The sequence below is a fragment of the Python bivittatus genome, unplaced genomic scaffold (assembly GCF_059951505.1).
Source record: "Python bivittatus isolate LINGU-HERP-01145 unplaced genomic scaffold, Pbiv_v1 ctg000330_np1212, whole genome shotgun sequence".
Lineage (NCBI taxonomy): Eukaryota > Metazoa > Chordata > Lepidosauria > Squamata > Pythonidae > Python > Python bivittatus.
Window position 1 is genome coordinate 54,393,472 of NW_028277058.1, and position 14,570 is coordinate 54,408,041.

General features: G+C 41.5%; 1 protein-coding gene across 1 annotated transcript in view; it reads left to right on the forward strand.

Moving 5' to 3' along the window:
- Window positions 1–6,506: 6,506 nt before the first annotated feature.
- The window catches only part of BCAT1 (branched chain amino acid transaminase 1), a 54,125-nt gene continuing 46,061 nt past the window's right edge, over window positions 6,507–14,570 (forward strand). Inside the window, exon 1 of the mRNA XM_088141342.1 lies at window positions 6,507–6,751. Within this exon, the coding sequence (XP_087997468.1) occupies window positions 6,746–6,751 (6 nt within the window). The 5' untranslated portion in view covers window positions 6,507–6,745. The remainder of the gene's footprint in view (window positions 6,752–14,570) is intronic.

Below are 14,570 nucleotides of genomic sequence, written 5' to 3' on the forward strand. Positions count from 1 at the left end.
GCGTAAGCCATCACTTACCCTATTCATCAGTGAAGATGGTTTAAACCAGTGTTTCTCAACCGTGGGAGGTCAAAATCATGATTTTGAAATAATAACAGCTTGATTCACACAACTTGTTAAGTCAAAATCAAACTATATTTTGGGGGAGCGCATGGGTGACTTCAGACTCTATGTCAACCTAATCTGGAATCTTTGTTCATCAAAAAAGCTGATTTGGGCATTTGTGTGAACCACTGAAAGGGCTTGCTAGGATCTGAAGCACATAGTCTCAGCGTGTTAGCCTGAGCAGGATGGACCTTTAATTTGCCCTTTACTATTTCCCTGATACTGGCTGCCCACCTAGCTTTTGCCTTGTTAACAAATACAAATTTGTGTCACTGTTTCCTTTGGGGAGAAGATAATCTTGATTAAGGGAATCCTGAATTTGAGTTGTGGAGTTCTTTCTTCAGCCAGATGTTAAAGTCCTGATCCAGAGAGAACTTACCATGAATTAAGGGGGGCAAACCCCCAAGATACCAGTGCAGGTGAATGTGGATTCATATCTACTGGGCCATGAAATTTATTACATATTTTGCTTGTGAAGCCTAACCTATCTACCATTAAGATCTCTTACCATTATAACAAACAATTCCTAAGCATTTTGGATCTTCAAGGCTGCAAAGATTAGCTTAGACCAGTGTTTTTCAACCTTGGCCACTTGAAGATGTGTGGACTTCAACTCCCGGAATTCCCCAGCCAGCATGCTTCAGCCAGCATACCTTCAGGTAGACAAGGTTGAGAAACACTGGCTTAGATCACTGTCAATAAAAACTCAACCTTCATTCCTGAATCCAGGCACAGTCATGAAAAGTAATAGACTCTCTCCTTCAAAGGTCCTTAAATCTCTGCCCATTAAGAGCTACTTCCTTTATAAGGCTGTCAGATCTCCAGTTGTCACAATGCTAAATGAGCATGCTGGGCCAAAACCCATTAATCAACCTACAGTATTAACTGCCTGATGACTTAGAGCAACTTGAGAAGCCCTTTGAAGATGCCTTGCTGCAGAAGCTCAGCTATCTGATACATGGGAAGGCCACCTGTCACTTCCAGGCTGGGAAAAGACTCCATTAGGAGGTGTGTTTCATTCCCACCCTTCCAGCAGTCAGAAAATAGCCAAAATACATCTCTTTCCAAGCAGTTAATTGATTAGAATGATCTTGATTTCAAGGCTAGTGATTTGGCTGCCCTGCATTCTGTTTTGTGCTTAGTTTTACAGCTCTAAGCTCCCTTGAATTCTTCTAAAAGCAGAAAAGTAGGGTATACATTTAATTATAAATCATTTAATAATTTCTCCTTCCGCATTAAAATTGTGGCAGTTTTGGAAGGAGTCTAAAGTTTATGGGACTACTTGTAATGCTAGGACTCCAGATTGTGCAGGTCTGCTTTAAACCTTCTGATGGCTAGTAGGACGCTATTATCTATATGCTCTTGCCTGCTCCATCAACCAATTCCCCTTGCATGTGTCTCTTTTTCCTTTTGTACCTTGATCACTCCACAGACAAAGTAGTGTGAAGGGAGGGGATGTATTAAAAACCCAGAGAGATACTGTTGGTGTGCTTCTGCTTATATCACCATACTCAAAACTATAAACCTGGTTGGCACTTTCTGACTCACTGTGCCATTTGGAATCAATCCTGAAGGATTTCTTTACAAAATTCTGAAGCAAGATGTTTTAAAGGAAAAAAAAAAGTAGATGACAGAGCAAATACTGGGATAGAAAAAGAGGGTATAAGTGGGATTAAGCGTTTCCAGGATTTCTTAGACCAACTCTGGAAGACTTGGCTCAGTTGCTTTCCTTCTCAATGAAGGAAGTGAAGTTTGAATTGCCCATCTGGAGCAGCAGAATAGGAGTGGGGAACAATGGGTGTAAGCAATGATCACAATATTTATCTGCAGTAAATAGCCCTTCAAATAAAAATCTCAGGTTTGGTTGATTTATTCCTTCCACACTTTTTCCCCTAGTAATAATTTATTCTGCAACTTTAGCAACATCTTTTGGAGAACTGATTAGATTTCAAGAAACAACTTTGGAGTTGATGCAACTTGGTCAATGAGAGACTATGAAGCATTTACCACCTGAAATATGAGAATTAGTGCTAGGTAATTTCAAATCCTGATTTGGAAAATCTCCCAGTTTCACTGTGAGATTGAAGGGTTCAAAGAAAAAAATAATTACTGTGGCCTGGTTTACACATTGTACCCTGCCATAATGTGGTTTGCTTGATGTCTTCTTGTTACCTTACTAATGGAAACTAACGTATGAAAAGTCACAAGTTAAAGTCACAAGTTCAAGCAATCCTAGTAAACTAATATGCTCTACAAATCAAAAACTTTCTCTTAAATCCTTCACATTTGAAGACTTTCTCCAGCTGGACATATCTTTAATTACCCCAGCATTGTTACAGAAGTTGTATTAAAAAGAAACATCACACCCAATATCTCAACCAGATATTTTGTTTATGAACCATGATTTATAGTTTAGCATAGTGTGTCAATCAAGGCAGTAGTGCTTCAGTCACTAAACTAAGATTAAATTACCATATGCAAAGCCAGCCAGTTTACTACATCTTTTCTGGCATGCAGAAGTCATCTTCTATACTTCATAAATAATATTTATAGCCATCCATCTTATGCAACATAACCCTGGGTGGCCTCAAACAATAAAAAGCTTAAAAACCAATGCATGGCTGGCTAAGCCAGTATTTGCAGCAGTAGCTTAGCTACAGGAACTGAATTTACAAAACACAATGAAACCTAAGCAAAACAGTATTCATATGACATGGTATAAAAGGTAAAACCTCCGTTGGGTTGAGCTCAACCCTTGATCATTATGTGGAAGTGTCCATGTTATTTCCTTGACAATAATAATGAAGTGTACTAATCATGGCTTTCTTTGGGGGTGGAATTGACTTCCCCTTCTAAGTTCTAAGAAGTGTCCTGGTGGTGGTCCATCACCCAGCTCTGAATATCAACCAGTTGTGACCCTGATTAGCTTTCTGGATCAGCCAAGGTCAGCTAAGCATTGCCACTTGCTATATTCATATAAAGATAAAGAGTCCCCCTATATGGACTCAAGCCCTGTATGAAAGTGGTCAGCCTTGTCTTCTTCTGGATTTTGGTTGATTTCCTAGTATGGTCTACAGCTCTGAGATTCCTTGGAGGTTCTCCATCCAGCTACTGGCCAAATTCAACCCTACTTACCTTCCTAGCCTAAACAAGGTGAGGTAGGTTGTTGTGATATTAATAATAAATCATATAATGGTTTAACATGATGGCCTGATTCTTACAGCATGATAAAAACAACATCTGATTCCTGTGTGGGCTACACCAACAAATGAAGGCATTTATGGGTTTGAATGTAGGACCTACATTTTGTTACCCTGGGTTACTGTGTTGTCTGAATGTAACTAGTTAATGATTCTTACCCCCACCCTCTGAAATGATGGTCTGTGGTGGGAAATCTTGTGAACTAAGCTCACCCCAAAACCAGTCTAGCCAGTTCAGTTACTAGATGGCATTTTTGTAGCCTGCAGAGCTGGTTGCCAAATAGGTTTGAGCATCATCATTCACTGCTGACTTATTATTTGAACATTTCCATGGTAACCCTCACTCTCTGCCTTCTGATCTTGTAAAGACTTATTTGCATCTTCCCTTCTGCTCTGTTAAGACCCGAGGATGGTCATCAAAAGACACTGATGGAAGAAAAAAGAAACAGCAGAGCTGGGTTTAGCTGGATGACTTCAATCAGTTCAAATGGCTGCTTTGCTGAAACTGAATTTTTGCACCACTTCAAATACTGCAGCCTTCCACAATTCAAAGGAGAGATTCTGGAATTGCAAATGCTTTAATATATTTTATCTTAAATGTTTTTATCCTGCAATTCTAGTTCATCTGAATACAGTGTGGTATAGTGGTTTTGGACTTGTGGAGATGCAAATTCAAGGCCACAATCAACCATGGAAACCCACTGATGACTTTGTGCCAGTCAGATGCTCTCTTGGCCCAACCAATCTTTACCATGATAAAATCAGAGGGGGAAATGCTCTCTAGGTCATCTTAAACTCTTGGAGGAAAGGTGGGGTATAGATCTAACCAACAACTAAATGATTAAAAAAAACTGAACTAAATTAAAACAATAGAAAATAATAGAACACAGCATAATTTTATTCAAGCAATAAAAACTACAAAAGTTGAACAGATGTTGCTGTAGACTAAAATATTGAAATAATGTTCAGGTATAAATAATATGTATTACATTTATTTGATGGGTAAAACCTGGGCACAACTGTTGTTGCTGAGATTAGAGATGGCCACAAATTTTCTTTTTTTTTTTTTTTGTGGTGATTTTGCAACAAACTTGTGGACACAAAAATTGAATGGATGATTGCTCTGCATTTGTCTCCAAGAGACTGGAGTTTGTGAACTAAGCCATTGTTGGGCTTAGAGAATTGTATGAACTCTGTTTCAGTTTTGCTTAGCAATAGTTAAGTCCATAGTTAGTAAAATCAGAGTTCATCATAATGGATGAATCCTGGATATATTTCTCAGCCTACAATCTCCTAAAAGGACGAAAACCCCTTTAAAGGCACCCTAAATATTTGGAATTAATTCATACAATAACGCTAGGAAGAGATCCGCATAGATTTTTGAGGATGGGAAAACCTACCCCCAAAAAGGAATGAAACAAAGAAAAATCCAAACTGCAGAATAATTTATTTCCAGAGAAGCATATTTTATGCTTGGCGTTATGTGTTCAGTGTTCAAAAGAGAGCTCAGGCGAAGCTTTAGTTTTTGCTAATAGTTTTTAAAAATGGTCTAAACTTAGATTCCAGCCTTTTATGCAAGCTTACCTGGAACTGTGATCCCCAGACTGAGGGGAGCGCTCACAGGTTAGTGAACACAATGAAGACGACTTTTTGAAATCTTAAGAGATGTTCCTTAATGCAGTATGGAATTAATTGCTGTGTTGCTGTGTCTCCTCACTTTTATTCCATCCAGTTCTGAGTATCATACTTGAAGAAAGATTCACACAAACTGCAACAGGACCACAAGAAAAGGCAGAAGGGTGAGCTGGGGACTGTAAAGTAAGTTTTGTGAAGAAGAATGCAAGGAGTTGGATATGCTTGGTTTTGGGAAGAGATTTTTAAGGGGGAATAGGACAAGGCTCTTCCAATACCTGCAAGGATGCTACACAGAAGAAAGCCTATCTTCAAATGATCTCAAAGTGCTGAATGCACAGAATGATTCCTTTGTTACAGGAATGAACGGTAGAAGACACTTCCTAACATGATCAGCAGTGGGACCAATGGCCCAGAGAGGTGGAGATCTCTCCTTCACTGGTTGGGTTCAAGCCAGTCTAGATAGCCATCTGTCTGAGATGCCTTCATTTGGATTCCTGCAAGGAGCTAGGGTTGGACTCTCTGGCCTCAATGGTTCCTTTTCAATTCTATGGTTGAATCATTCTAGTTTGTCTTGCATATAAGTCCATCTCTGATGCAAGGTGAAGATGGAGTACCAACTTAGTTTTAGGAGACTGGATAAAAAAAAAAAATGGTTATGCATCGTCAAGTCAGTGGCAATTCTTAGATTTTCTCCGGGAGGAAATGTCCCCAACCTGGTCCTTCAGGTCTTCCAACAGTGCATCTATTGCCACTGTAATTGGGTCCATCCACCTTGCTGCTATTCGTCCTCTTCTTCTCTTTCCTTCCACTTTTCCCAGCATCACAGCCTTCTCCAGAGAACTAGGTCTTCACATAATGTGTCCAAACTATGATAATTTGAGCCTGGACATTTGCATCTTGAGTGAGAATTCTGGGATTTGTTCAACGATCCATTTCTTTGTTTTCTTAGCTGTCCACGGTACTCTCAAGAGTCTTCTCTAGCACCAAAGTCCAGCATGTGCTATCACACAGCATCACAGGGAATGCCACTGCCTGCACGATTCTGACCCTTAGGAGACAGGATAAGGCAATGGAAACATTTGGACTGGATTCATACATCCGATGTAAGCCAGGATATGACAGATTTGGTTGCAACTCAGCCTGTCGTGTGAATGCAGCCAATGCGGTCTGTTCTGCAAACCACAGCTTCACAGAAGATGTGAATCGGAAACGAGGTTGATGTATTCTTGATTTAATAACTGAAGAGCTAAGCCGTCGTCTCTTTCTTTTCGGCGTGCGTGGGTCTGTGTAAAGCCAGCCAACGTGATTTATAAACCACGTTAAACTAGGGCCAGTTCTCCCGGGTGAGCCCGACCCGCCAGAGCCGACTTCTCAACAGAGCGACGGCCGACCTTTTCGGCAGCCACGTGAAACCTCCGGCGGGGTTTCTCCTGCCTTCTGTTTGGCTTTGCAACAGCGGACCAATCGGAACGCGCCTTCGCGTCCGAAAGTTCTGTTTTCCCCGCCCCGCGTCTGCTCCCCCTAGTGGGGCTCGGAGGAAGCGCCGTTTCTTGCCAGTGATGCAATCGGAGCTGGGTCGTCGCTCGCCGCTCCGAGAACGCTTCATTCGCGGCTGGAACGTGTCTCGCCAACGGCTGCCTTCGCTCTGGTCCCCGAGGCTGTAGAGGAGCCGGGGGGAGAGGAGGACTGCCTCCGCCAGCTGCAGCCGTGCAGTCGTGCAGAGATCCGTCAAGAAGATCCCCCCCCCATCTCTCTTTCCTTGCTTCTTCTGTATTGGAGAAATTGGAGTGGATTTTGCTAGCAAGATGAAGGTAAGAATTTGGAAGGGGAAACGGCGGTCGAGATGCTGACACCGACGCAGCTGCTGGGGGTGCCAGCGATCTGCCTCCCATTTACAAAGCAGGGGGAGCAAGCTTCCAGTTGCAAATAATAATAATAATAATAATAATAATAATAATAATATAGTGCTGTATTTTAGATGCATCCTTCTTTAATCCACCATGTCTGTGTTCTGCATGCCCCTGTACACCCATACAAACAAGGGTTGAAAAGGGATAGAATAAAAACAGAACAGAAAAATTGCGGCTATCAATCATTTGATTTTTTCCCCCCCTCCTTTAATGGACGGAGGCATTTTTCTTGTTGTTTAATAAAGGCAAACAAAATGTGGGTTTTGGAAGCTCCTAAAAATCTGGCTGCCAGGGATTAAATGGAGTTTACCCCATAGGGTGGGCAATACCTCAAATATTTGGGCGTTTCGGTAGGCATGTTTGTACGCTTAGGTCTTCCCACCGCCCCCTTCCCTCTAATTTAGCAAGAAAAACGCTACAGCGTTCAGAATAAAGGGCAGTTCCTGCTTCTGGATAGATGATTCAGTGGTAATTTATTCTTTTGCCAGGCTGTGAGCGTGTATTTCTGTGTTTTGCAGTTTTGTTTATTTGTTGGGTTGCAGCATTTCAAGAGCTCAGGCGTTTATTTATAGCGTTTAGCTTTGCAATCCATTTCCAGTTCCAAATCGTGTCAACAGACAGCAACCAAGTCACTGACAATGGGTAAAATCAGAGGGGATGGAAGATGGGAGTTCAGTTCCTCTCTCCTGTCATGAGATCCTGCAAGTATTTTTTTTTCCCCACCTTCCTTTTCTCTGGAAATGGAGTTTTTGAGCAGGAAAAAATTGCTTCAGATGTGTGTGTGTGTGTTTTCCACTTACGTCCTTCCTTGGCTCAGATGGACTTCTCCAAAAAAAACCTCATGCTTGGCATGTTCGTTAACCTCTCAAGATGATGATGTTTGGGAGGGAAGCCGCAAGGCGGTAGATCCTGGTGATCAGCTGTACCCTAAAAAAGTTTGTGAGCAGGGGGCTGCTAAGAAGATTTCTGCAAAAGGGATGGGAGGTGAAGCTGCAGGTTTCCAAGGGGCAATATCGATTGCTAGTGGAAAGGTAGCAATGTGAGTTGTGCGCGGCTGGAGCAGTTCAGACCTCTGGCAAAACAATTCACTTTTTGTTTTAAAAAATGTCTTTGGCTCACTCTGCTGCAGCTGCTCCTGAACTGGCCTTACTTTGCCTTTTAACAAATCCTGGGTTGCTCACAGCTGTTTGACATTGATGAAGAAGCTAACCTCCCCCCAAGCCTTGATTCATGTCTGATCCAGGGGGAAAAAAAGCTGTTAATTGTTCAGCTGCTACTGAAGATTGTAGGGGAAGGTGGCCAATTGGAGTATGATCTACACCAGTGTTTCTCAACCTTGGCAGCTTGAAGATGTGTGGACTTCAACTCCCAGAATTCCCCAGCCAGCCATGTGTTGAAGTCCACACATCTTCAAGCTGCCAAGGTTGAGAAGCACTGATCTACCCAGAAGTGAAGAAGGGAGAAGTGCTAGAAAACTCCTGGTACTGTGGAATGTCCCTGCTTGGGATTTTGTTCTAGCTGTGCTGTATTCCAGATGCTCATTCTGTATACTTTCCATTTTTCAGGTTTCTCCCCACCTTCGTCAGCCAGCATTCCATGTCTGCAGCATGCTTGCTTATTATCAGGCCATTTGGGGCATTTTTCTTAGTTTAGGGTTCCCTTCTCCTTCTAGCCTTTTGGAATTTCCCCCAACTTGCTGCCTTACATTTTGTACTTTAGGGACTTTCCCCAAGCTTCCTGTCTCACGTAACTACATGGTGGTGCCAGTTGAGCTATGTAAGCACATCATGAATCAGTTCAGTGTTAGTTTTAGTCTTGCTGCTAAGACATAGATTGGTTAAATGTTGTTTGTTGAAGAAATATTGGCTGGGTTCCCCCAATATGCATAAATTGTACGTTATGAAGTACAGTGGATGGGTCTGGACGTCATGCAGAAGCAAATTCGAATAAAACACAGAAGAGGCTTTCTGCAATCTGGACATTGTCCATCCTGTTTGCCAGTAGGAATTGAGTGTTCTTCAGGCTGGGTGTGAGAAGCGAAGGTTGATATACGAGTGACATTTCTGCTGGGCATTTCTCCATGATGCCCAGCAGAAGCCTCTTTGCTTTCCATCACCTGCCATCTGGTCTTTTTAAAAGTGCAGATAACCAGGGACCAAACTTGGGGTTTACTTCAGAAGGCCAGCAGAGAAGTGCTAACCTGGTCTTTCAAGGCTGATTTCATCGTTTAGGAATGGCCCTTTCTCTTGTTCCAATTTTCCATCGTTGAGACAGAAAAAGCCCATCCAGTTTTAGAATGTGAAGAGGATGTTAGAAGAAACGGGCCCTAGTCCTCTTGCAAGGCAGGCATAATGTACTTGTAGATGTCCACCAGCCTTCTCACAGGATGGAGGACAGTTTCTAAAGATTCTTCAAAGGTAGCCCCAAGAAGAGTTCATTGCAGTAGTCCAGTCTAGATGTAATGAAGACATGTATCACCATGGCTGTGTCTGCTCTGGCCACAAACGGATGCAGTCCTAACACATCCATCATTCTGACCCATTTGGGGGAGAATCAAGTCAGGAAAACCTATCGTGGGAAGGAGAAGGTGAAGTGAGACTAAGGTTGTTCAAGAAAGGCAACTGTGAGGGCATTCTCCCAGATATTTCTACTCATGGCATCTCTGGGGCATCCACTGATAAAAATGAACCCAACATAGGTACCCGGGGAGAAAGTTTGTTTAGATCAGGGTGGGATTTATGCTGATGGGTTATATCTCCAAACAATTTCGGCTCCCATCACCAATGCTCATATATGATGATCTGTAATCCCAACACCACCTGGAGGTCACAGGTCCCCTATTACTGATTAGATCTTTCCTTGTAGATGGCAGCATTGACTGGATCATTTATGACTACGTGTTGCTGTAAACAGAAAGCCAGTCAAAGATTAACCACTTGATGATAATGATGTTTATGTCAGGTGCATGAAATGAAACAGCAAGGATAACAATTTAATTATGTGCATGGGAAACCATGGGTAGCAATGGCAAGATTGTTTTGCAGAATGAGATCAAAGGGAAGATTAAAATTAAGGATAAACTTTGCTGCATTGAGTGTTCCCGGTAAGAGTTCCCTTGTGTCTCATTCAGGATACTTCATACCATTTCCCCTCCAAGCTAGTTTCTTTTTTGTTCCCCAGTAAGCCCATTACCAAATGAACTGTGACACTGTTGGGTTTTTCTAATGTATGTCTTCTGTTACATCCTCTTTAATAAAGTAGACTTTCCTTACATGATGACCCAAAAATATATATGTAGCTGTTAGTTTGTTGGGACACACCGTTTTTTAAAAATGTAATTTGAAGTGGAATTTTAATTTGGTCATGGTGGGAAAAGAGAATCTTCTCCACCCTTTTTCCAAGTGCTGGTTTTACTATTGAAAATTGTCCCCTATACTGGGAAAAGATAGTTTGGTCACATGAGACCTCTAGTATTATGTCAAGTTCATGCATTGCCCTTTAAGAAGGATCTAGAGAAGTTGGAAGGGGTTCAAAGAAGGTTGATCAGTAGACTAGTCCTATGAAGAAAGATGAAGAAGATTGGTAGGTTTAGCCTTGAGAAAAGAAGACCAAGCAGAGAATACAAAAGCCATCTTCTAATGCTTGAACAGTTACTACCCAGAAGGTCTGGAGATGTTCTAGAGTGGAGGGTAGGGAATAATGGGTTTAAGTTACAGGTAGGCAGATTCTGTCAATGAGATTCTGTCATTAAGAGTCTACCCTCCAGAGATGTTGCCAAGGTCAATTCTTAAATTTGCTAGGCTTCATTAATTATTATTTGTTGTGGCAATATTCCCAGAACATCTCATTGCCCTTGTGCAAAACCTGTATATAAATCAGGAAGCCACAGTATGGACAGAATATGGCGAAACTGTGATGGACTGCAATAGCACAATAGTGCAACAGATTCTCAGGAAGGAAGGAGCGCATTCCAGGAAGAGGGGCGAGACAGGAGACAGCACAGTCCAGAGCAGGAGCATGGGAGGAGGAAGAGATTTAGGATAGCCACTCCCTAGAATCTCCCAGGGTATATCCACTAGGTTAGAGTAGTACAGATTTAGTCTGGCAAGATTCTGTCTATATGGTGTAAGCAATAAAAGAACTGAACTTGGCTGGATTGTTTCCCTGTTGTTCTTGGGATGGGCCTGACAGAAGCAGACTGGGTCCAGGATGGCTAAAAAGTGAGATGAAGCTATACTGTCCCATTATTTATTTAATCTATAACTTGTTTGAAGGGAAAAAACAAAATCTATATTTAAAGGAAGCTGGATTAGAAGACAAGTACATATTGTTTTGAAACTGGAGGAAGAAACATCGTACCCTGAATCACTGTAGAAACAAGTTGATCTATGTGCTCCATGACTTTGTCCATAAATGAGGGCCATGATATAAGTGGGATTTCCCCACTTAAAAGCACTTCTGAAGACAGAGTCAGGGAAAGTCTTCTCAACTCCTGCTTCCAAGTTTATTTGGATGTTGTTGGAACATCTAGGTGAACCTTTGATCTGATTGATCAGAGCACGTTTGTTTTTGTTTTAATTTTAGGAAAAACATCTCAAGCTAAAAGCTATTTGGCAGTGGATACTTAAGATACTTAGGGACTGGACAGCCTTGTCTCAGAGATTCTGTAGTTGCAAGATTCTTGCACTGAGCAGAGAGTTGGACTGGATAGCTCCCCAAGTTCCTTTCCAACTAGATGATTTTAAATTAGACAAAATTACATCTTTGTAGGGAATATTTGAATTTGTTTTACACTGTCGCTGTATTTAGCTGTGCTCTATAAGGTATCCACAGGAATATGCCAATTTTCTCTCACCATTGGCCATGCAGTTGGAATTCAGCAGTGCCTACCAACTCTGCAATGTTTCTTCCTTGCCTGGAGATGCTGAGGATTGAACTTGAGACCTTTTGAGTGCAAAGCAGCAGGTCTACATCCCTTCTCCTACATTCAGTGGGTTTGCTATTTAAGCCAGGAATGCTAAATTGGCATTGTATGTTTGCATCGCTTGACCAATGCATTCATGTACTGGTGACCCCAGCCATTCTAGTACTGTGTCCTTCAGTGAAGGCAACTGAGTAACACATGTATTCAAAAGAGATTTGTTGAAGGGCAGATTATATTTGTAGTGCCATTAACTCTTGTCCAGAGAGAGAGCAGAAAACAAAGCTGGAGAAATCTCAGGATGCTGGTGGATAGAGCAGTGTTTCTCAACTTTGGCAACTTTAAGACCTGTGGACTTCAACTCCCAGAATTCCTCCTCCTCCTAAAAAATGCCCTTTGGAGCCTATTTGACTGTTTCTCGGTTCCCATTTAAAAGCTTTCAGGCATAATTGGTGAAAAATGGGAGGTTCTGAAGTACTGGTAATTTTCACACAGTTGTTACTTTTGTGCCAAGCTTTAATCAGGATGAAAATTTGGTTCAGTTTGGGATGAGGCCCACATGGTGAAAGATGGACTCCATCATTTTTCCTCTTGGAATATCTCTTGGAACACAGCATGATGTTAAATCTTCTGAAGATTTTGAAGATAGTAGGCACAGTGCAAAAAGCAAGGGGAGAGCAGGCACATGAGTTTCACCCCCAAAATTAACTTCTGAAAATGACCAACATTCCTTTCACTTTAAAGGCCTCCAGATGAAACCATGGAAATACGATCCACCTGTCTCAACCCTAGTCTTGATTGGCAGAATTATTACTACTATTACGACTACTATTATTGTAGTTGGGGAGAATTCCTATTGTCTTACTCGGTCTTCTTGCTGGGAACATCCATCATAAAATGTGAGTGAAGTGCTCACAAAGTCCCCAATCTCCCTTCCTCCAATAATAAACAGGAACATGGTTGTTTAAGAAACCCAGAAAATAAGAGCATAGTTGTCAAATTGCAGGAAGTAGCTATAATAAGAACCAAACCAGATGTGGAAAAAGTCATTGCTTTATGTATCTGAGCAGTCTTTCCTGCCTTTCCTCAAACTTGCTGTCATAAATTGAGTTGTTTCTACATTCCCATTTCGCTTGAAATTGATTGCTTTCACTTATAATATTTCTATTAAGAAACTAGGTTACTGGGTTTGAATGAAGGGCAGTCGTCCAATAAACCATTTTAATGTTAGAGATTCAATTAATGTTTTCCTAAGAGATTCTGTAAATATTGCCATATGCTGCCAAACAGGGAAATAAGTTAGCTTTGCTTATTTAAATAATTAGGGTTCACTTCTGCTGTTTAAACTCAAGATTTTTCTTTCCATGTAATTAAAGTATTTACGAGTTCCACCTTCACGGTGTCATAAACCAATCCTGGTGAATCAGTTTCTTCTTGAAACTGAAATGTAAAGTTTTGATCCTTCCTTCCTTCCTTCCTTCCTTCCTTCCTTCCTTCCTTCCTTCCTTCCTTCCTTCCTTCCTTCCTTCCTTCCTTCCGCATTTAAAATAGGGCATTTATTGGAACAATGGTGTGAGTAAGGAATAAACAGATTACATTTATAAACACAGATATGCACATAGTGCTTTAGTTCTTGCAACACATTAAAACCCAGAGCCAGGTTAACACAATGCAGTGGTTCTATTCATGTTGCATGTGATGTCCAAACAAGTCATTTTATGCTTTAGTATGATACTTGGTTTATGCAACCTGTTGAGACAATGCTTGATCACAAATTAGCGTAGGTGAGTGTGTTGTGCAAGCAACAGTGACAAATTACATTTTGCATAACGCTTTGTCTATTTGGACTTAGCATGTTGTGAGAACCCAGCCCAGTGGCTTATCAACCATGTCTATCTGCAACAAAGGTTGAGGAGGGCTGCACTGAGTGAAGGCCAGTAGAAACATTGTTGAAAAATGCCATGTTCAAATTCTGTGTAAGTTGTTTATGATGGCTTCCTCCTGGTTTTACATGCCTTCTTTAATGATTAGTTAGATTTATATACCACCTTTCCTTTAGAAGCTCAAGATGGCATGTTCTCCCATTTTTTCCCCACACCAAAAATACTGTGTGGTTGGTTGGGCTGAGAGAGAGTGAGTGACCCAAAATCCCCTCAGGAGGCCCTGTGGGTAAGGAGGGACTAGAACCTGGGTCTCCCCACTCCCAGTCCAGCATCTTCATCCTACCCCCATACTGACTCTTGGACTCTTGGACTGAGAGAGAGGGACCAACCCAGAGTAACCTAGTTGGCTTCTATAGCTGAGGAGGCACTAGAATCTGGGTTTCCCCACTCCTAGTCCAGCATCTTCACTATTATTCTACATTTCTATATGGGGAAAAATTTCAGGGCTTCCAGTGCTTATTAAGAATTCATTGGAAGAAGGCTGATAAAGATGAATGGTCTTCTTGTCAGCCATGTTGCACAATATGATTCACACTATATTACATGATATATTAAAAACTGGCATTCGTCTTTCATCTCTGAGAGCCTTCCTAGTATAGACAACGCTAATCTTATTTTTTGGTGGAACTGCAGAAGAAAGTTAGCAGAGGTGTCTGCAGGGTATAGAAAAAACATTAAGATGTGCTACCTACATTAAAAAAAAAACAGGTGGATCTTCAATCACATCATCCAAGCTGCCATCTTGATTTTTCTGACCATACCCTGTGGACATTCCTGGAGGTTAAAGAGCAAATATATGACCTAAATCTTGCAGGGACTTGAACCATTGATGCATCCATCTATCCTTCTCACCCTA